This window comes from Dipteris shenzhenensis, chromosome 1, assembly GCF_047967505.1.
Source record: "Dipteris shenzhenensis isolate YYH24624 ecotype China chromosome 1, Dip_SZ_1.0, whole genome shotgun sequence".
Taxonomy (NCBI): Eukaryota; Viridiplantae; Streptophyta; class Polypodiopsida; order Gleicheniales; family Dipteridaceae; genus Dipteris; species Dipteris shenzhenensis.
The window spans coordinates 61,294,050-61,317,245 of NC_141596.1; the positions used below are offsets into that span (position 1 = coordinate 61,294,050).

Here is a 23,196-nt window from a genome sequence, read left to right on the forward strand (position 1 = left end):
AGTAGTGGCTACCTACACCAACTGGGCCACCACTAAGCTGTCGTTGATTGACCACGTGTCTTCATACAAACCAATCGAGTGCCTCCATGTACCCATCGACCATGTCCACATGCTACCACATGTACTGATCCATGCCAACCAAGCTAGCCTTGGTTGGTCCAACTACCTTAACTGTTGCTCCTGTCTTTGGTTCCACAAACCAAATGGCCTATTGGGTGCCTAATTGGCCATGACTTTTGAGTAGCCACATGCCCTTTGGTTAGCTATAAGTCTACACCTAAATTGCAATCCCTTGGTTCGATTCGAGGTCCACTTAGGTGACCTACATGTTCCCTTTTTTATGATTTATTACCTCGGGGCACCCTCATCAGTGATGGAGCAATGATGTGTCATGGAAAATTTGGATCCAAGGGGCACACCATGGGCCTAAGATCCCTTGTCAATGGGTTCCCCCCCTCTACCATGTTGAGCATGTGCAACATGTTGGCGGGAACAAATACCCTCCTCTGATCACATTCTCTCCCAACCCATCGCCTTCTCTACCTGACCCCATTCTCTTGCCACCCCTCTCCTACCCTCCCCCTCCCCCTTCCCCCCCACCATGTTGAGCATGTGCAACATGTTAGAACAAATACCCTCCTCTGATCACATTTTCTCCCCACTCGGTCCCCTTCTTTGCCCTCCCCGCTCACCACCCTCGAACAAACAATACCATGTTGAGCATGTGCATCATGTTGGAGGGAACAAATACCCTCCTCTGATGACATCCTCTCCCTGCCCCCACCCCTCCAAACAAACAATATTCTCCTCCACCCATCCCCTTCTTTGCTCCCCCCCCTCCCCCCGCTAACTTGTTGTGCAATTAAGCTAGGGGCTCGCACCCCAGACTCCCATGTCCTACCTATCTCACTGCACCCAAACCACACCATCTACGGTATTTGTAACCTAGCTAACTCTTGAGCCTATATAAGTATAATTAAATAAGTACATATATGCTTAATTTATTTATATCTTTTTTACTTTTAGAACTAATACTTCTAGTTATCCAAGTAATGCTTTACAACCTAGTAAAATCGTGTATGGTGAGGAGGAGGAGGGCATGCTATGAGTCAGTGAGAAGTGCTAGCACAATCATGGAGATATATAGCATCATGTATGGATGAAGAAAAATAGCACATTTTGAAGATAGATAGATATAATTATGGATAAATATGGTCCCTTCATGATAGTATCATGCATAATGTAATCAATGGTATAGGTTGCAACCAAATGATTGGAAATATTTATTGTAGGAAGTCCTCTCTAAGACTATTGGCTTGGATTCTTTGAAATATAATATAGATTACCAAGTATCGAGATTAGTGGTGCAACTTGTGTTTTTTAACACCAACAAAGTGTATCTATACACGACCTCTCTAAGAGAGCACTCATTTTTTTGATTGTGTCTTAGGATCCAAATAACCCCATCCTAGTAATTCCATATCTTCTTTGAAGAGATTTTTGCTTTGAGAAGAGCTTTAAAAATCCTAAGTAGTAGAGTATTATGATATTTGGACTTCTCTTTAGTTCAAAAGTGTTGGATAGTGTGTTAATGGCTTCTTGAGAAATGCCTTTGAAGCCTTGTCTGTCCATGGATGATTTCATGCAAATTCAAGAGCACACCCTTGTGTGTAGAGGTTATTCTCAGCACAACAACCCATTGGCTTGGTGACAAATGTTTGTGAGGCGTTGTATGGCTTCCCTTGGCATTCAATGATAGGCATAGCCTCTAAGAGTATCATTGGTTGGATGGAAGCTACACTTCAAAGCTTAGACTCACCTCTCCATAAAGCTGTGGCTCGAAGAGGATTTTTCTGGTATAGCCCGTAGGACTCACGAGTGCGTGAACAGAATTAGAGAGCCAGAAAAACTCCAAGCGAACCCCAATGCACGAGGCTCGCGTGATGTTGCATTTGCTACCAGATCAAGCTTGTCTCTGCATGAGATCGACCAACAATACACCCTCTCTCCTTCCAGCAATACACCCTTGCCTTTGGCCTCTCCTTCATCTCCTTCCCCTCACCATGAAGCACCGACATAGCTCGCTTGCCTCCCCTCCTTGGCTGCACCGCACCACAATCTCATTGTCCCTTCTCTATGCCTTCTTGCTGGCTTTTATCTTGGGCGGTTTCCTCATGATGTCATGGTCGGAAATGACCTATCTCCGTCCCCTCAAGTCACGGTGGGAAATGCCTGATCTCGGTCTCTTATCTCGCATCGCCACTGTTGTGGGTGTTCGCAGCTCCGAGGCTTTCAGCAAGCCAGGTACCTCTCCGATGACTTTGGAGGATGCCTACGTCCGGCTCATGGACCATGACGACCTTGAGACCATGCCACCACTACAGCGGAGCAAGGATCTCAGAACCCGTTTCTTGCCAAATAATAACTACAGGCGCTTTCCGGCCTTGGAGATGGAGAATGTGTGCATGAACTCAACGGGCGGCCTGATACTCGTGAACATACCAGAGAAAGAAGTGCGAGAGAACGTCTCGAGAATTCCGGAGCTCTACGACTTGTGGAGTCGTCTGTATGCTAAATGCGGCAATCGATCGGACGAGAGGTGCGCAGGTTTCACTCTGGCGTCGGATGTTGGAGCAGGCGCAAAGTGGGCACCCGGAGACACGCTTCATTTCATTCCCTACGTAGGGAACCCGATGCACGAGTTCACGGAAAGGGTGTGGACGCATCTAGCTCGACGGTGGCTGCCAAGGCTGCAAGATGGCCAAGGCCTGGTTGAGAACCGGCCGATAGAGAGGGTGGTGCTGCATTGGTGGAGGAGGTGGATGAGGGAGGCGAAGAGCCAAAGGAGGACAGACATTGCGACTCTACTGTGGCAAGCAAGGTTTCTGGTGGCAGCCATAGCTCCGAAGGCACGACTGCTAGTACTGGATGAGCAGGGAGAGGGTGCAGCAAACTCGTCGATCGGAGGCAAAAGCTTCCATGTTGAGCAGGGGAGTGTGGTGTGCTTCGAGCGATTGCTGCTACAGACTCACAATAGAGATCGGTTAGACGAGACGAGGTTGCCTCCAGAGGTGTATTCCCCCGCATTGCAGCACTTCCGGAAGACTGTCTTCTCCTTCTTGGGCCTGCCTGTTGATCCCCAGGTACCTCCGTTGTTTTTTGTTATTACTCTTTATCAATGTATGGGGACACATACTCGCTCAACTTTATTATATTCTTATTTGTTTTGGACCATAGAGGTTAATTAACCTATCTTTGTCCATGGATTAATTGATTTATTTGCCTTAATTTATTTATTTTAAACTATGTCTCAAGAAGAGTGCACCTTCTTTCATACTGTAGGATTCGAACCCACAATGTTGTCTTTCCCACATGTGAGCTATACCAATAAGCTATAGAGTGGAAGCGTATATCTAATGCTAACTAAAATATTATAATTTGATCCTTTCTCTCTTTCCTTTGCCTGATTGGATGGACCTTGTTCCTTTGAGAGTGGGTGGCTACCCTTCTTCTTTGTCACCAACATCATCATCTTCACTGTCCTTTTCCAAGACAAGTTGCTTGGCTTTGCTTGTCAAGTTTGTCATCTTTGGTCTAGCCCCAAAAGAGCTCCTTGAACATAATAGCTTAGTATCATTTTGAACTGCACTATGACCATCAATGCGCCTCTTGTATAAGGGAGGGTTGATTTTCTATAGAAATCAAAATAGGGAAAGGAGGTTAGAGTCCATCAAAATTTTTTTCACCTTTGAGATATAAAGAGCATTGAGTTGTTAGCAAAAGATGACCATGGTTGATGCAATCACACACACATACCCTTTCGTTTTTTCCACGATCATATTTGTAAAACCTTTTGTTACATAATAAATGTCTTCTTCACTATGTCCACAATCTCTTTCCTACCCCCCCCTTACCTTCTTTCCTTACCTTCCTTATGTATAATTGATGACCCACCCTCCCACTTCTATCTCCTCTCTTTCCCTTCTTTGAGTTTTATATTACCCATGACCCTCCCACTCCTATCTTCCCTTTCACATTACGCATGATTCTCCCTTCTTTCCCTCCCTTAAGTTGTGCCAATGCCCTCTCCGTGTAATTTCGATACATTTGTCTTAAAAAAGGATTACAGCCCTTTGCATGCAAGCTATCCACACATTAAGCCAAACAAGTGCACCTACATCCACATAGACACACACAAATACAAAAAGTGCACATGTGAACAAACACATATAAACATGTTCACGTGAGTGTGCACACAGGTGTGCGCGCATGCACACACACACACATGCATGCGCACACATGTGGCATGTCGACATGCATGCATGCACACACACACATGCGACATGCCGGCGTGCATGTGCGTGCACACACAAATGCATATAGTATATATTTCCACATTATGTACATGTCCTTGCATGTCTATCATGGGCATGCACATACGCATGCAAGTGTGTGCGTGCATAGATGCACACACACACATGCTCGTATGCACGTGCACACACACACACACACGAATGCAAGCATGCCCACTTGCACTTGCCTACACTCATGCACACACATACATGAATGCATGTGCAAGGATATGCACAATGCAAAGACATGTCACACACATGTATATGTATGTGCATGTGTGTGTGTGTGTGTGTGTTGCTGAAAATTTATATCTACATAGAGAAGAGATCAAGGAATTAGAGAAATCTAACCACCAGTTAATACCCGATAGGGGTCATTTGGAAACTACCTGATTGACTCCTCTCCTGGGAGAGAAGATTCCTACATAAAGTTAAGATTGAGGGTGGTGGGTGAATTCTCCCATAGATGGATGGGAATTACTTACTACTATCAATGGCTCCGATTCATAGGGGACTATAAATCTATCCGAAGGGGTTGCACTCAATGGTTTAATTAGGTGTATTGTCAATGGCTCTTATTCATAGGGGACTGGAAATCTATTCGAAGGGGTTGTGCTCGACCTGTAGGAAAGCAGTGCCTTCACCAACAGCAAGACAATTAGAGAAACCATTGTAGCTACTGAGCATTGAAATGGAAGCATCTAATGTTCATACCGTAATATCCACCAGTCCTTTGTGAGCATTCACCCCATAAGAGTCGACTCCATTCCTCTTACCTAGATGCCTGTTTTAAAAGTCTTGGAATAAGCAGGAGAGGAGCACATGTATTTTCATGGGTCTCGCTTCTTTAATTACGACGTGTGGCTAAGTGATCCCACTTATGTTAACCCTAGCATCCAGGTAGTTCGGCCAATATTTGGTCGAGCGATACTTAATAGAGATGTAGGTGGGGAGTTCCAGGGAATACAGATAACGCCCCAAGTTTTTCAAATATGGTGGTCTTTTGGAGTAACTAGTGAGTTACATTTCTATGCACTGCTATAAGTGCCTTAATCTTTGCAAGAATGATGTTCTTCATTGGTTGGTTTCAATATCTCAAGGCTGCTCCAAAATTGGCTTAGAGGTACATCTAGCAAGTGGATCCAATTGAAGGTACCTCCATCATCATTGAGGTATGTGAAAAATAAAGCTACCTCTATCAGAGATGAAGAAAGTTTGAAGACTTGATCCCAAGTTACAGGAAGGGGAGAGCAATCATCGTTCAAAACTGAATAGTTTGTTTCTCCCACAACATCTTCAATCATGGCATCATCCGATGTTTCAAACATGAAAACAAATATTTGCAAAGCATGTTTTGGTAATGCTTCCCAGGGAAGAGGAATCTCATTGATTCTCAATGCTTTGTACTAATAGACACCCTATTTTGAATCTTATTACTAGAATTCGATTCATGGGCATACTCTTAGTTGTCACCTACTTTCGATGCCAATGAATTAGATAGTAACCAGAATGAATCCAAGTTTGCAATCCTAGCATGACATGCATTATTTTAAGATGGATCATGAGTCTTAGGTAATTCACTTCCATTATCAACCAATCTGGTCCTTTCCATTGCTTTCAAGAAGAAAGGCTCAATGTCTAGGAATCAAATTTGATCCTTTAACTCATTATTTAAAGCCTTGCTCTTCTTATTTTTGGTTCAAAATCCAGTCTTCATGTAGATGATGAGTTGGAAATGACATATCCAAGTCCTCTAATGAGGTTCCTAATTGGTCTCCAAAGATCGACAAATTGGGTAATGAAATGAGAGGCAACCGATGTTTTCCATTAGCCAAATATTTACTAAAAAAGTGATTTGATACTTGCTACTTCAATAAGCTATCACCACTGAATCGACTACTATCTATGTATCATAAAGGAGGGTTTGGTTTGTACAGATTGAAACAAGAATGTGGACCATGGCTTGAACATCCATAGCATCGAATCAGTCAACTCTCGAAGACTGGTATTGAGCAAAATACATTTTTCTTCGAAATCCTTGGTAAAGAGAGGCACTGGAGTCTAACAATTTCTAAACAAGAGGGCTCTTTACTACTCATTCCACCCAGCCATGATTACTTAGAGCTCCCTTAGTTTTCTTCCTTTATAAAGCGTGTCTCTAGAAATCTCCCCTGAGCCTAGTGCATGATATGTGGACCCTCTTTTATGCCAAGTGTCCTTTCAAAGGACCTTAATCTTTTGACCCCTCTTGGCATCCTTCTATAATGCTAGGCATTAATCTCGCGTGTCCACCATTGCACTGTCAAGCCCTCTGGCTTGCCACTTCACCATATCCACACTCTCGGGATTATGGCTGATGTAACATTCCCTTTCTCTTAAGAATGGTTTACATCCTTGAAAACAAAATTGGGAAACCTCCTCTAGAGACTGCTTACCCTTTACCATGTTGAACTCTCTTCAGATCTATCTTTCCACTTAACCAGACATTCTTGCCATATGGTATGTCACATTCTTTTTTCTTGTTTATCTAAAATTCTTTCTGGTTCATGTGGTAAAGATGTAGGTTCAATGAGTTCAACTAGGACTTCATTTCCAATGAGATTATCATCATCTCCTAATTTTCTTTTTAGCCTACTAACATGAAAAATTGGTTGTACTCTACATCCCTTAGGTAAGGCTAATTTGTAAACAAGTTCTCCAATCCTCTTAAGTATTGTGAATGGTCCACAATACCTAGGAGATAACTTCGGACATTTACCTGTCTTTAATGATTTTGAAGATTCAAGTACTCTTTCTCATTTACTTCAAACTCCAACTTTCTACGGTGGGGGTTTGCATAACTTCGTGCTGTATCTTGAGCTCTTCTTATGTTATCTTTAGCTAACTTAAGCATTTGATTCATATCCTCAAGAAAGTCTTTGGCCGCTTGAACCTTCTCTTTTTCGAGTCCCACTGTCATTGGGGCTCTTGGTTGAAATCCATACATCATCATGAATGGACTGAAACCTGTAGCTGCATGTTTGGCACTATTATATGCAAATTCTAATATGGGCAAATATTGTTCCCATTTAGTTTGCCGTTTACTTACATATGCTCGAAGCATATCCTCAATGATCTGATTGACCCTTTTAGTTTGACCATCACTTTGTGGATGATCCGCGGTGCTCATATTCAATGAAGTTTCTAACCTCTTGAATAGAGCCCTCCAAAAATGGCTGTTAAATTTGATATCCCGGTCACTAACAATACTGGCTGGTAACCCATACAGTCTATAAATATGCTCCACAAATAGCCTAGCTGATTCTGGAGTTTTAACATCTTCACTGACAAGAATAAAATGAACCATCTTGGTTAACCGATCCACAATTACCCACACAAAGTTGTGCCCCCTCTATGTCCTAAGTAGTCCCACAATGAAATCCATGGAGATACTTTCCCATTTGCCAGATGGAATCTCCAATGGGTATAGGAGACCTCCTACCTTAAGGCGTTCATCCTTATTGACCTAGCATTTTTGGCACTTCAATACATAATCTTGGATGTCCTTACCTATTCCAGGCCAAAAGAATTGCCTTTTTAGAAGCACATATGTCTTCTAAATTCCCAAGTGTCCAGCACTCGGACTATCATGACATTCAAAAAGGATTTGGTGCCTAATGTCATTATCCTCCGGGACACATACTCTACCCTTGTAGAATAGGTAGCCATCTTCAATAGTATATTTTCTCCACTTGAGTCCTTTATCACTAACCTGTGATGTGTCACCATTTCCATGTGACTCCTCAGTGAAAGCCTCTCGATTAGTTGGATCCCTATTTTTTATTGCTTTCCATATTTCAGAGAAGTGAGGATCAAACTCACATTTTCCCTTTAAGAACTCTAGGAAATCATTCTGAAATGGAATAAAACTCAATTCATTAACAATTGGCATTCGGCTAAGAGAGTCTGCTACCACATTGAACTTCCCATTCCTATATGTCAATTGTATATCAAACTCTTGCATTAACTCAGCCCATCTGGCTTTTCTACCTTTAAGCTCTAGCTGATTACAAATCCACTTAATGCTCTCCTGATCAAAGATGATCTCAAATTTTGCACCATATAAATAGTACCTCCACTTTTTTAAAGCATAGACTATAGCATATAGTTCCTTCTCATATGCTGAGTAATTTTGTTGGGCACGATCTAACATTTTGCTTTCAAAAGCCATTGGTCGACCTTTTTGTATAAGTACTGCCCCAGCAGCAAAATCACTGGCATCTATCTCAACCATGAATGGTTCATTGGGATCCACTTCTTTTAAGATAGGAGCTACCACTACAGCTACCTTTTATTTTTCAAAACTTCTCTTTTGAGGTTCATCCCATATGAAGGTGCTTCCCTTCCCCTTAAGCTGGTCCATCATCAGAATAGCAATCTTAGCGTAATCTTGGATGAATTTCCTATAGAATCCTGACAAACCTAAGAATATCTATAATTCTTCTAGATTTGTAAAATGTGGCCATTCCAATATGGCCCTTACTTTATCAAGGTCCATACGAACCCCTTCTTGGGATATTATATGTCCCAAGTATTTCACTTCTTTTGCAAAGAATTCACATTTGGATTCTTTTGCAAAGAGTGAATTATCTCTAAGTAGTTGGAACACTTCTCGCAAATGTTCCAAATGCTTTTTCTTGGTTTTACTATAAATAAGGATATCGTCTAGAATTACTACAGCAAATTTTCCTAGATATGGCCTTAAGACACTATTCATAAGTGTCACGAAAGTTGCTGGAGCATTTGTTAATCCAAATGGCATTACTTTGAATTGATAATGCCCATACCTAGTACGAAATGATGTCTTAGGGACATCCTCTTCCCTAATTCGTACTTGGTGATATCTTGATTTTAAATCAATTTTAGTAAAGTATTTTGGCCCTTGCAATTGATCAAAGAGCTCATCAATGCGAGGCATAGGATACTTATTTTTTATGGTGAATTTATTTAGTGCTCGGTAATCTATGCATAAATGCATAGTACCATCCTTTTTCTTTACCAGTAAAACTGGTGCAGGCCAAGGTGAGCTACTTGTTTGGATTTGGCCCTTCCTAAGATATTCTGTTAACTATCTCTGGACCTCACGTTCCTCCGTTTGACTAAGCTTATATGGGGGTTTACAAACAGGGGTAGATCCAGGAATTAAATCTATTTTATGATCTACTTCTCTCTCAAGAGGTAAACCATCAGGTAAATTAGACAAAAAAACATCTTTAAATTCAAACATTAAATCATTGAAAGAAGATATATAATTTTTAACATTATAAAAAACAACATTACTTCTTTCCAATGCAGAAGACATAAAATCACCAATAAAAGTAAGTTCACAAAGATATACCTCGCATTCTTCTTGGTGTAGTAGTCGTTCCAATTCCATAGAACAAATAAGAGGAGAGTTAGGCACATCATGTTCTCCTTGAATCTGGAAGACTCTACCCTCTTTTTCAAACATAATGGAGTTATTAAGATAACTCCTCTGTAAGCTATGCCCAAGACTATACAGCCATTCTCGACCAAGCACTACATCTATTCAGTCGAGATGCATGATTTGGAAATCCAAGGCATCTTGATAACCTTGAATATCCACTTCTACACCATATATCATGGTGTCCCAAACTTTTTTATCACTGCCCTTTGCCAAAGAGACCACATATTTATGGGCACTAGGACTCTCAGGCAATTTTAATTTCTTAATTAATGAGTAGTTTAAAAAATTGTGTTGCACTATCATCGACCATCACTCTTACTCTTTGCCCCTTAATTTTTCCATGCATCCTCATTAAATCATGAGGACCAAAGGTGGGTTGCCACATTGCCGATGATAGATAGCACATGTGGGTGCTATCCTCATGATAGACCTCTACCTCAGTGTACTTTTCAGTACCATTAAGTGGCAACAGTTGCACTGCATGCACTTGTTTTTGTGGAGATCTATTTGGGGCTTTAGGTCCTGCTGGTTTATTTTTAGGGCAGTTCCAAGCAGCATGGTCATTGCCCAAACATTTGAAGCAAAGATTTTCTTGCCTGGCCCTTTCATAATCCTCTTTCTTCAAAAGAGGATAATTTTGTGTTTGAGGTTTCTTAGGTGGTGCCTGAGGAACCTCCTTCTTAAAGTGCCCCTTCCTTTTCAAATTGGAAAGTTATTGAACTTTGGAACAAAACCCGTTTGCTCTGAAGTTTCAACTCTGAATTTCCCTGTCGTATCATCATATATTTGGGCATACTTAATGGCTTCCTTAGGTTTTTGGAGAATTTCTTTTCACCTCAACTTTATAAGTGTCTTTGAGACCTCTCACGAAACCCCTTATCTTTTGGAATTCATCAATTCCCTTCAACTTAAGGACTGCCTCCCTATAATTTGCTATGTATTGGACTAGAGTGTTTTTACCTATAGTGCAATTGTCCCAAGCCTCCCACGCTCTTTCTAATTCATTTTCTGGTAAAAACTCTATTAGGAAGGCTTGTTCAAACTCAGTCCAATATCTAGGAATTTTATCACTCTCCCTGAGGCTCATCCACCATTTATAGGCTTTATTTCCAAGGGAAAGACTTGCTTCCACGACTTGATTTTCAGGAGGTGTATTCCTAAGTTAGTGGAAGTCTTGCCACTTTTGCATGAACGTATTAATTGAATCTTTATTATGCTCCTTTTCTTCCCCATTGAAAATTGGCGGTTTTAAGTCTTTAAGGATGTTCGAGGTTTCTCTAAGTCGAGAGGTGGACCTCTCAACTTGACTAGGAGGAATCAGTGATTTTTCAGTAACAGATACCGATTGAGAATCGGCTATCTTAGTTATGTCTTCAACTAGGGTTTTGTATTTCACCGATAACTCCTAGCCATGTTTCTATATTTTGTGTTTGAGTTTCAAGTTTAGTGAATTCCGTATATGGAATTCCATAGTCACCATAATTTATATCCTCCATTTCTACATTATCCTATTGATTTTCTTACCCTTTCCTCGGCCTCCCTGATCATATTATCCCTTTTTGGAGTTGTCATTTTAAAGACGTATATTTTTCCAGAAACTATAAAGCAAAGCGCTTTATGTCAGAGAGAAAAATGTAATGCCCACTTCCTTGGTATTTGTTCAAGGTATTGGATTTGTCTTGGAAGTCGACGTGTCCTCTCATGCTTTTGATATTTGGACTCTCATCCCGATCCGGTTCTTCGTTATACTCTTTGCTTTGAACTTTCCGTCCCGTTCTTTGATCTTCTTCTTTGAGTTTGGAAAGGCTAAGGAGATTGGAACAAAGAAGAGGGTGAACAGACTTTGAAAAGAGAAGGGGGGGTTTGGGACTTTAGAGAGGGGTATAAAAGCTTTGATTAGGTAGCTTTTTCCAAAGGTTTCTTAACCTTTGGATGATGTGGCTCTGTGCTTTTTGAGATAGATGACGAAATGGTAAATCGGCAAAACGACGTGCAGCTTTCCCTTCACTTTTCTATAACTCTCTATACTTATGCTTTTGTTTTGGAAGGTCTACTACTTCTTGTGCTAGAAATTGGCAGCAAATCTATTGCAATGGACATTCAGCTATAGACTTCGCAGATCATCCGTGTCTTCCAATTCGTTATTCCATAAGTCATGTAAGATAGCCGATTCTTTTGCATATCGCGGTATAGGACTCCGCGTCAACTCCAACTTCGTTGCTCTAGATCTGCAACAGCTAAGCTGATGGGCGATAGGACTGTGGGCTATAGCTTTCACAAGAAAAACAACATGCTTCCACTGTGCATGCCTCTGAAGTTCTAAGAATCTAACTCCTGAGATACTAAAGTCTTAATAGGTTGCAGCACAGTAGCTAAGAGCCAAGACTAACACAAGAACTCCCGTGGCAGTTCCTTCACAGCAATGCCACCAACCTTCACACAAGTTATTCCTCGACCCTGGTACTATGATCTCCCTGCTTTCACCTTTGCAAATGAGCTCTATAGCTTTCGCCACCCTCCCACTGTGTTCCATAAATTCACAATTGTTGGCTTTGATACCAATGTAACAGTTCCTGGCTCTGATACCAATGTAACAATTCCTGAACAAGAGCGCTCTTTACTGCTCATTCCACCTAGCCATGATTCCCTTAGAGCTCCCTTAGTTTTCTTCCTTTATGGAGCCTAGAAATCTCCCCTGAACCTAGTGCATGACATGTGGACCCCCTTTTATGCCAAGTGTCCTTTCAAAGGACCTTAATCTTTTGACCCCTCTTGGCATCCTTCTATAATGCTAGGCATTAATCTCGCATGTCCACCATTGCACTGTCAAGCCCTCTGGCTTCCCACTTCACCATATCCACACTCCCGGGATTATGGCTGACGTAACATGGAGCCTCACCCAAATGAACAGGTAAATTAATGAGGATATCAATACTAAATTTTTTGTAAATGGCACATTTCATTAGAAGGTAGAGTATGGGTGAATCATATTCTATGCGAACACTTGCAAACCCATAATTGTTGCCTTGATAGGGCGGTGCTCTAACCGATTGAACTATAATCCCAAGAAACTAAAGTCTATGTACTGGGTCCCAAGCAATTAGAGTCTATGTATTGGGTGCTTAGGAGTCAATGCTCTCTTGTCCCATCCATGATGAATTCGACAAACCGTTTCTACTCAAATCTCGTTTTGTTTGTACATGTAGAACAAGTAGTTCTTTCCCCACTTGACACCCCACCCTGATTCATCGGCTAATTCAAGTCCCATTCAATCTTGTGGTTATCCTTATCATCATTAACCAGCGGGATTTGGCGACCGAAGCCTGGAGAATCTGTTAGTTCCAACTAGCCATGGATTTTGACGATTGATGGATCTTTTATCGAATCTCTCATTCAAGTCTCATGCATTTGACTACCAAAGAATCAATTTATTTCAAGTAAGATAGAGACACATCGCTTGGATGAGAAATGATGGGGAGTAGCTCCATACAACTTGAAATTTCTAACGAGTCGCACTATATGTCAATGAGATGTCAATCCGAACCACATCCTCTTCCTTAGGTAGACAAAAGGGAACCTTCAAAACACCAATTGGCATACAGAAACTAGTAGTAATTCGTAGTTGTCTCTCAAACGAAAGCATAACACCCAATGGAAATGAAGGCTTGTGTTGTATTATAAGATTTCTGGTTGGAATTAATTTGCATCTCTTGAGGTAGATTGAGGTGGAATCCTTGGTACATAGCCAAGGGATTCGAGATCTAATTGGTGGTGGAATATTTCTCATGACATAGATGGGACCAATCTCTACATTGTTGCATAAAAGATGTAATTGCTAAAATATATATGTCTTTCCCTATGCGAGGAGGGGGGGTTTTGGATTCTGCACACCAATACATCTGTCCACCTATACACCCATGTATTTACACATATTATTCAAAGTGGGATCTCCATTTAGGATTGTAGAGAGCCTCTTTCACTTCTTTATAACATAGGCTTCTGATGCAAGAAAGTCAAGAAGTGTCCATTCATTTACAGCAAAGGGGTTTCCAACACAGGTTTACCTCGGTATTGCATTCATATTGTTGTACTCAATGATTCCGATCACTTAGTTTCTGTACATCCAATGCATATGGCTCCGGTCTCTAGTTGGGATGATTCAATGGCTCATATGAATTAGCATTTTTAGACCCATATAATCATGTTCTTAATCCGATGCAACGATAGGGTATGTTCATCATCCCATTCATGACCCATATCAGGTTGGAGCATTACTGGAGATACCATAACTACCACTGCGAACACACCACCATATTCATTCAGTGTGTGTTGGTGTTTGTGCATGTGTGTGTGTGTGTGCCCATGTGTGCATGCTTGGATGTCCATGCTTGGGTGTGTGTGCACACGTGCACCCACACACACACACACATGCAACATAGGACTACCCATGGTTTGTTAGGAGAGAGAGAGAGAGAGAGAGAGAGAGAGAGAGAGAGGGGGGGGGGAGTTTACACACAGGCACAACCATGCTTACATATGTTAGCTTCTCTCTCTCTCTCTCTCTCTCTCTCTCTCTCTCTCTCTCTCTCTCTCTCTCTCTCTCCACCCACACACACATGCATGCATGCGTGCATGCACATGCACACACACACACATGCACCTGCCCATACACACACACACACACACATTAGCATACACTGAATTCAAAACAATATTGCAAATGTTGGGGGTAGAACTTGCAAATATCACTATCATGAACATAATCATGCTTGCAATTGTCACTATCATGAATGTAATTATGCATATAAAAGAATGATTTTATAGATACATGCTTGTGAGAACCATTTGTACTTATTTGTGAATTGTTATCAACTCGTATATGCAAACAAAATTATGTCTTTTGGTGATTTCACTTTATTAAGAAAGAAATAAGGCATAAATGAGTCCTTACGGAAACCTTTTTTTGGTATGAAATGCAGGTCAATAAACCTCCAAAGCCATTACGTACGCTTGTCTACTTACGAAATGACACATCTCGCCGTAGAGTGCTTAATGTTAATGAGGTTTTGACCTATATAAGAAATATGTCCCTTCCGAGGTTGCAATTCCAGTACTTTGATGAAATGTTGGCAAGAGGTGAAGCAACATATGATTTGCCAACATTGGTTTCTTTGATGTCCCAAATAGATGTGTTTGTGCTTGCTCATGGTGCAAACTCTTGGACTGCATTATTTTTACCAAATAATTCCACAGTTGTGGAAATATTTGGTCCTTGTAACTGGTCTCATTCAAATTATACTGATCTTAGTGTGATACATTCATGGATTCGCCCTACTGTACATGCTCTTGACTTGAGGTATGACCTTTCAAACCCATTTGGAAAAGCCGTAGCCAACCCAAGTAGAGGTAATACTACACAATGTAAAGATGCCATGTGGCAAGTGCCAGACTACACTATTGATGCTTTAAAGCTTGGAAAGATTCTTCAATCATTATGAATTCTTTAAATAGATCCATTATTTGTGATATTATCCAAACATTTTCTAGCTCTAATTTGTGAAAAAAAGTTAGAAGTTAATTAGGGAATCACAACCCTATTCAAGGAAACATTTTTATATCTTATTCAAGGCAACATTTCTTATATCTTATAGTTTATGAATATTGGAAGACTTGTTGTCCTCTTTTGTTTAGGTTAAACTTGATATCACATGATTTTCTTTTAATGCATAAAATGTTGTAAATTTTGTATGTGATAATGTTGTGATGTAAGTTCATCCATAGGCAAAGATGATAGAATCTAGTCATACAAACAACAATTTGGACACACAAACAAGCATGCATACCCACACACACACACACACACACACACATGCATGCACACACATGCTCCACATACATGCATTAGGGGAGAAATGGGGTCTCAAAAGGGCCTCCAATTAGTATACCAATGAGAGTGCTAGAAGGTGTGGGGCAATGGTATGTTGAGGTGGAGGGTGGGCAGGCCTATAGAGAGCCCCTATTGGTTTCTCCCCTTACACTAGGGACCACCCAAAATGTCCCCCCTCTTAACCCATGTTTGACCGTCCTACCAGGCGCACCTCCCCCACATGAGCCCAAATCTGCCTTCAATGAGATGGTAAGACCCTTGTGGTAGATTTTTCTTCTCCCCTCCCTCTTTCTAGGGCCTCTGCCCCCACTATTTTGGTCCAGCCTACCATTCCCTCCATTTTTGAATTGTGAGACTGCCCTCCCTTGCATTTCCCCTCTTCCCCCTCTTTCTCTGCTCCCTCCTACTCTGGCTTGCTTGTTGCAGCTCCTCTCTCTCTCTCCCTCTCTCTCTCTCTCTCTCTCTTCCATTTTCTGTGTACCTCCCCCCTGCCCCCCCCTCTCTCTCTCTCCCTCTCCCCTCTCTCTCCTGTGCCTCTATTGGTGCTGATCTATCCTTCTCCATCTCCCTCTTTTGTGCCTCTGTTGGAGCTACTCTGTCCCTCTACTGTGCCTTTGTTGGTGCTACTCTGCCCCTCTCCTTCTCCCTCATTTGTGCCTCTATTAGAGCTGCATTGCCTTGTGTAGGAGTCCCATTCTTGCTGTTACAACCTCTGCAAGCATGGTGAGGAGCAAGGCTACAAGACCATGCAATGTTGTGACCTATTGTGTCTTCCACAACACCAGAAATGCATTGGATGAGTGGATCCCTTGCACCTACAGCTTAAATGACTGGATATTGATGAAAGGATTGGCAAGAGGTCCACATAAGCTTCCCAAGAACAAGAGAGGTGATATCTTGCATGACTGGAAGGGGCACATCTTGAAGTTCAAGTTTGGGAAGAAAGGATGGCTCACAAAAGTGCAACATGTCTACATGGGAAAAGATATGTGGCTTCCTCCATCATTCAATCAATCTAGGATACCATTACACTGTGAGCCTTTCTATCTATGTACCTTTTTCACCTGTAAGGGTAATGAGTCCATTTGGAAATTTTGTGTTTGGTTTCTAAGAGCTCTTATTCATGGCAGATGTTTTCCCTTCGAACTTCAAGGAGTGGGAACTAGTTGAATCATTCATAGGCAAGTTCACTGCGATTGATGAGGATTCAGGTAAGCAAATGCATGCAAGGGAGTGGCCTCCTTGCAAATGAAGAATGTGTATTGGTATAATGCAATATATATCACTCCAACGACATCATCAAGCTATGGCTATCTACAAACCATTGCACCACCACAACTTCAAGACATGGATTGCAGCAATGTGGACTTGAGGACATTGCAATCGTACAAGGACAAGATTGCAAAGGATGTGGGCATGGCCATGAAGTTTACATTTGGATCCAAATGGGCAAGGTTATCTTGGTTTATGCCTCTGCACATTTTTTCTTCTTTGTTTCAAAATATATATATGCATAGAACAAAAACTATTCCTACAAGCGTGTAGATGAAAATGCTCTTGAAGATTTTCTTGGGATGAATTGGGGAACCAAGTCAGGCGACCAAAAGGGTGATGTGTTTCAATGTCACACATGTAAATACAATGTGGTTATTTGATACCATTTGTCATGCTAAAAGTTGTATTTAGCTTTCCAGGACAGGTGCTAGAAGAAAACAAATGACCGGTGGCTTCCCCTACACTTTAATGATGAAGACAATACGGGGGTAAGTTTGTATATTGATGTTGAAGAGGGAGATGTCAAGAATGTGAATGTCACATCGCAATGGAATCTAAGGGATGTGCGAGAACACCTATTGGTCATGTATGATGGCATGTCAGAGTCCTTCTACTTTACCTTAAATGGTGGTAAGATTAGCTATCATGTGGAGAACTGCATGCATAGTGCCAATTTCATTCCTCCTGCAACTTTGAAGATTGTTAACAATGTGTTTGACTAGTGCAACATTAATTTTTTGTCAAATCCTAGTTCTTGTTTCAAAAGATGATGGACAATTAAATTAAAATGTTATTTCTTTTTATGTTTTCTCCTTTTAGTTCATGGTAAATGTTTTTCAAAAAATTTGGGGATTTTATGATTAGTTTTAATTTTTAGGGTTTTGATATATATAAACAGGTTAGAGCCATTTTTACATCACATTCTCACTTTCACTTTTAGAGAGCCATAAAAACTCCCACCAGAGCCATTTTTACATCACATTCTCACTTTCACTTTTAGAGAGCCATAAAAACTCCCACCCTCAAAAGTTACTCACCCCATAAGTCTCTATTTGCCATGGATTCAATTAGAGATGCGTTCCGTGATTTCATCTCGCGAACTGCATTTGCAGGTCACGAGGAAGAGCTATTTTTAGTGTTTGATAGGACTTTAGATGTCCTAGGCACATATATGTGAGCCAAGGATGACTTCACATGTCTCACCCTCTACATGCAAGAGAATCTCCTAAATTTTGCTTATACACTTGAAGACTCTTTAAAGAGATGGGTTTCGATAGATTACATCAAGTGTCTATTCCTAGAGGAAGGGCTTAGGACAAGACATCCTAGAAGCAGGGATCACGGGAAATACATGCACTAAATTCCTTTCATGGGATTTGACATTCATCTTTCTTCTCTAAGATGGAAATTTAGAGGAAGAAGCCTCATCATCTAGCACCCCCTCTAGTAGAACTGTTGATATCCTCGTCCCTAGAGACTCTGACATGTACACGAAAGAGAGTCTTGACCATGCAAGATAGGAGATGGAAGCAGCTCAAGCATTGAGCCTACTTTAAGAGACCCCAGTAGAGCAAGAATTTGCATCGAAGACCATTGACCCAGAAGCAGACTTATGGTCCTTGTTCCCCTCATCATTGATGGAGAAGAGTACATATTTCTCCATGACATAGAGGTTCTTTTTGGACTATGAGAGGATGAGGCACTCGGAGTCCTATCTACGTTCGATGTTGACACAAGTGTCAAAGATCCCGTGGTCTTAGGTTCCAAAGACCAAACAATAAAAGAGTTTCTCTTGATAATGCTGGTTTCAATGAGGGATGCAGACGTCCATATATGATGCACAACCCTTTTATGCAAAAGCTTCCACCTCCAAGACAAGTCAGGAGGAAGCTTCCACCTCCCAAATGGAACATCATACAGCACCTCATTCCATCAACATTGCAAATGAGGAAGGGATAGAAGCTGACGACGCTGTAGTGGTAAGTTTGGACAATATTTTTTATTTTGATGTTCTTTCACTATAATTTGTTTTGTTAGTCTTCTAATGTTTTTTGAATTGTTGCAAGAGGCATTTGAGGTTGATAATTATCATCTCGATGGCAGCGCATTCGGGTGAGGTCATTCTTTGTCCCATTACCTCGGCGAAGTCGTAGAGCAGCTCGTGGTTTTCCACAATAAGTTTTCTCCTCGAGGGCCTGCGGAGCTGCTGAAGTGCAAGGCATTGTCGCACACCATCGGCTACTCCAACATTACTCAGAATGCCAACAAAGTGATTTTGGTACACCGCCTAGCTGCTATCAATGCTTTTGGATCGAACATTCACGGCAGGGCAATGACAGCAATAGCTATGTCTTTGGCAACATGAGAGGAGGATGTTAGTTCTATTGCTGCTAGGTCTATATCTTGGAGTCCACTAGGGGATTCAAAGACCCCTATTCTCAATGTACTCAAACTAGCCAAGAAGAAAGATAGCCTGTGAGGCCTCTTGTAAATATAAATGTATATTTCAATGGATACATGACTTTAATGACTACATGTCTTTCTTATTTGTTTGAAGTCATCATTGCTCATCATGAATTCATAATATTTATTCCATTGTATTTTTTTTAAGTCGTTGATGATATATTTTCTCAATGCATTTCTAGCCAATTTAGTATGATTTTCACCAATTTTGGGTATCCAAAGTCCATTTCTATCAAATCTTGGAGGAATTTCACCATGGCGTAGAAGGGAAAAGTGCCAGGGACATTGCACAGAGCCTAGAATGCCCTAAACCCATGACGGCACAAATTTGGGCATTTTGAACTTGCCAAAATGCCTAAATTTGCGCCGTGGCGGGTTTAGGGCATTCTGGGCTCCTCGCGACATCTCAAACACTTTTCGCTTCTGTGACACAGTGAAATTCCTAGAGGAATTTGGTAGAATTCAAAAGATACATTAAAATGAACAATAGCTTCAATCATAGACATGGAGAATTCACAACAGTGTGATAGTGTACAAAATGTAGATATATTTTATTAAAAAAGATCAACCCTTGGGCCTCAGATACAAGATTGTGCCTTCAAGGGTAGGGGGTAGTCTAAGTCACAGGCTCCCAGAGACTCTAGGGCTTCAAGCTTGGGTCCATCCATAGCCGCTTTGTTAGAGCCATGTCCTTGTCCATGACCGTGATGCGCTTTGCGTGGATGACACACAAGTTGACATCCTCAAACAAAGAGGTGGTGACTTGCTTCCCGCAGCCTCCTAGAGCACCCCCATAGCTCCTGTGCTAAATTGTACATCATCCTTGTACCCTTGTGCTATCTCCCATACCACATGTTGGAAGGAAGCATGCAGGATTAGGTTATCGGTGGTCTTCTGCATTTGTCTAATCTCCCTTAGGGCCTGCGCTCCTGGCTTTGCTCTATATGGCTTCCTGACTCTTGGTGGAGGCTATACAGATACCCGAACATGGTTCCATGGCCTCTTTCTTCCTTGAACTTCTTGCGCTGCTCTTCTCTGCACTTATTCGAATCTGAATCCCCCTCTCGTGAATGTCTTAAGCTTTGTCCTTTTTTGGGATGGGGCTTCCTCGGCGTCTGCTTTATCCTATTTATAGGCACAGGTACCATGTCCACGATGGGCTCTATCACTAGGAGGGGGAAGATCGTGCTCTTTCTTTGCAGTCTGTTGACCCCTATCTAGAAGCCTCTCAATATCAGGGAGGTTCTCAAACACATTTTGCTCAATCAAGGGAGTCCTCTCATGTGGAGCGAAAGGCTAAGGGGAAGGCTCATGCTCTTGGGACTTGGGAGAAGGCTCATGCTCTTGGTACTTGGGAGTGGGTTCATGAGACTGGGGAGTGGGCTCACGGGACTTGGGGGAGGGCTCATGAGACTATGGAGGAGAAGGCTCACAAGAGTTGAGGGAGGGCTCACGAGAGTTTCGGGAGGGCTCATGAGAGTTTGGGAACGGCTCACGAGAGTTGGTAGAGGGCTCATGAGAGTTTGATGAGGTGCCACTGGACCCAAATAGGTTTGTGTGCGTAGATGCCATAGAGGTGGTGGAGCTAGAGGAGGAAGGGTGGAGGCAGCGTCTTGTGGGTCTAGACATGTTCTTCACTTGTGCAATTGAATAATGAGAGTTAGGGTTTTCAAAAACATTTTATATGGACCCATCATCTTTTGACACCCCTTTTAATTACGTTTACAGTTTCCTCGTGCCCCTCGCTCCTACCCTAACTCCTCCAATCTGTCCCCACCCTCATTGCCATCCCCACCATTGCCCTCCCCCCTACTTGCCCCTCCCACACCCGTCACCCTCCCCCATACCCCCCATCCCACCGTCACACCCCTCCCCCCCTCCCCCCTCCCTCCCCTTACCCTTGGTACCACTCCACCGCCCCCTTGCCCTGCCTCCCTTCTCTTCCCCTCCTTCACCCTATCCCCACCTTCCCCAACTTTGTTACCTCACATAGACCTTGGACTCTAAGAGTAAGTACACAAATTGTGGTCAAAATAAGCAAGATATTCAAAAGTGAGTACACAAATTGTGATCAAAATAAGCAAGATATTCATTTCATAATTGTATACAATTACACCATAGCTTCTGTTGTGGGTTGGACCCATCTACTCCCTTCTCTCACTCTTGCTTGCAACCAACGTGTGACTCCTCAACTCCCTATGGATGCTTTCCAAGCACTATGCCTTCTATTCTTTGATACAATTTGAACTGCTTTTGCAAGTTTTGATGCCTCTGCCTTTTCAGACTTCAAAGTCCTACCTAGTAGACATCTAAAAAACTAGTTAAACATCTCATGCAATGCATTGCTACTACAAGTGACACCACCACCATGCCTTGAGTTCTTGAAGCAGGTTCCCTTGGCTCTATGATGCGACTTCTCCATGCCTTATGTAGTCCAAATGGACAAAGGGCCCTAATTTTGTACAAACCATGGTTCGTGTGCATAGAGAATATGCTGCAAACATGATGAGCATCATTTCAACAACAAAAACTTTTTATAAAGCAAGTGCTAAATATTACGATGGCTCCAAGATTACCATGTAATGCATAATGTGCGACTCCCCCCATGCTTTCATCATTAATTGCATAAACTCTTTCACAGCCATCCCGAACCTTTCATAATACATCTCATCGATTTGAACTTGTGGCGAAGCAATTTTATCAATGCATCTACCTTTGTCCATGCTTTATCTCTCAAAGTTGCTACTTGGGGATGAGAAACCTTATTGGTTGTGCATTCACACAATGCTTTCCAGTATTCCCAGCCCAAACTACTTTGAGACAATGTATGTTTGTCTTTGTCAAGATTGTGGTTCGATAGGAATCTCCTTGCCTTCCCTCCACCCATGGACACTTTTGCAAGAAGATTCTGTGTTGCCCCAAACATTTTCTTATCCACTTTAATTTTGACATGTCCTCCATGGAATCCCATCTCTGATAGCAACTTCTCAGCTTCTGTAATGCACCGTCCAGATACTTCTTGCGGAATTAAATTCCAAGCATAAACAAGATACAAATACAACAACTTATCAAGTACGTGCAGTTCTGCGTGTAAAGTACATATGTGTACTCTCTCTAGTGGGATGGGCAAGATAGGATCCCACTTTGAATCCTTCTTGTCGCGATTGGGAGCTTGCGTTTGGCTGCAAGATAGAATGCCATTCTCCCATTATAAGCCAGCCTTTTTCTTACGTTGCGAACACATGCAATAAAGGAATGTGTTCATTGCATTTGCCCCTATATCACAACCATGCAGACACTTGAGGGTTTTCAAATCATCAGCAATATGCCATTCAACTCGAAATGTTCCATGGCCATCAACTATCAGTGTTTGCCCTTCCTCTTGTCTTCGGATCATCGATGCGAGTCATGTTCTATCTAGAACTCACTTCAATGTCTCATGGCACTCTTTCGAAGTCTCAAATGCTACAAGCCACCATATATCTTTCTCTAATTGCACTAAGAAATCTTGCTCTACTTCCTCATTCCCTTGAACAAAGGCTAATGCTTTATTCATAATGTAGATGCTCACTCTCTCTAACTTGTGTTCTTTCACCGATTTAGCTTCATCCATTTTGATGACAAATCTCGTGACAAATATGAGCTTTCCATTGCAATCTGTACCACAAAAGAGAGAAATCGTTAGGATAAACATGATATAGGAAATGAACTAAGTAAAGTGCAATGCTAAAATGGATTTCCTCATACCATCT

The 23,196-nt window shown here is 41.8% G+C and overlaps 1 protein-coding gene across 1 annotated transcript; it reads left to right on the top strand.

Moving 5' to 3' along the window:
* Positions 1 to 1,909: 1,909 nt before the first annotated feature.
* On the top strand, positions 1,910 to 15,317 carry LOC147906153 (uncharacterized). Its single transcript, XM_087387767.1, has 2 exons — positions 1,910 to 3,143; positions 14,799 to 15,317. The coding sequence occupies exons 1-2, from the start codon at positions 1,926 to 1,928 to the stop codon at positions 15,315 to 15,317; spliced, it is 1,737 nt and encodes a 578-aa protein (XP_087243893.1). The 5' UTR covers positions 1,910 to 1,925.
* The last annotated feature ends 7,879 nt before the right edge of the window (positions 15,318 to 23,196 follow it).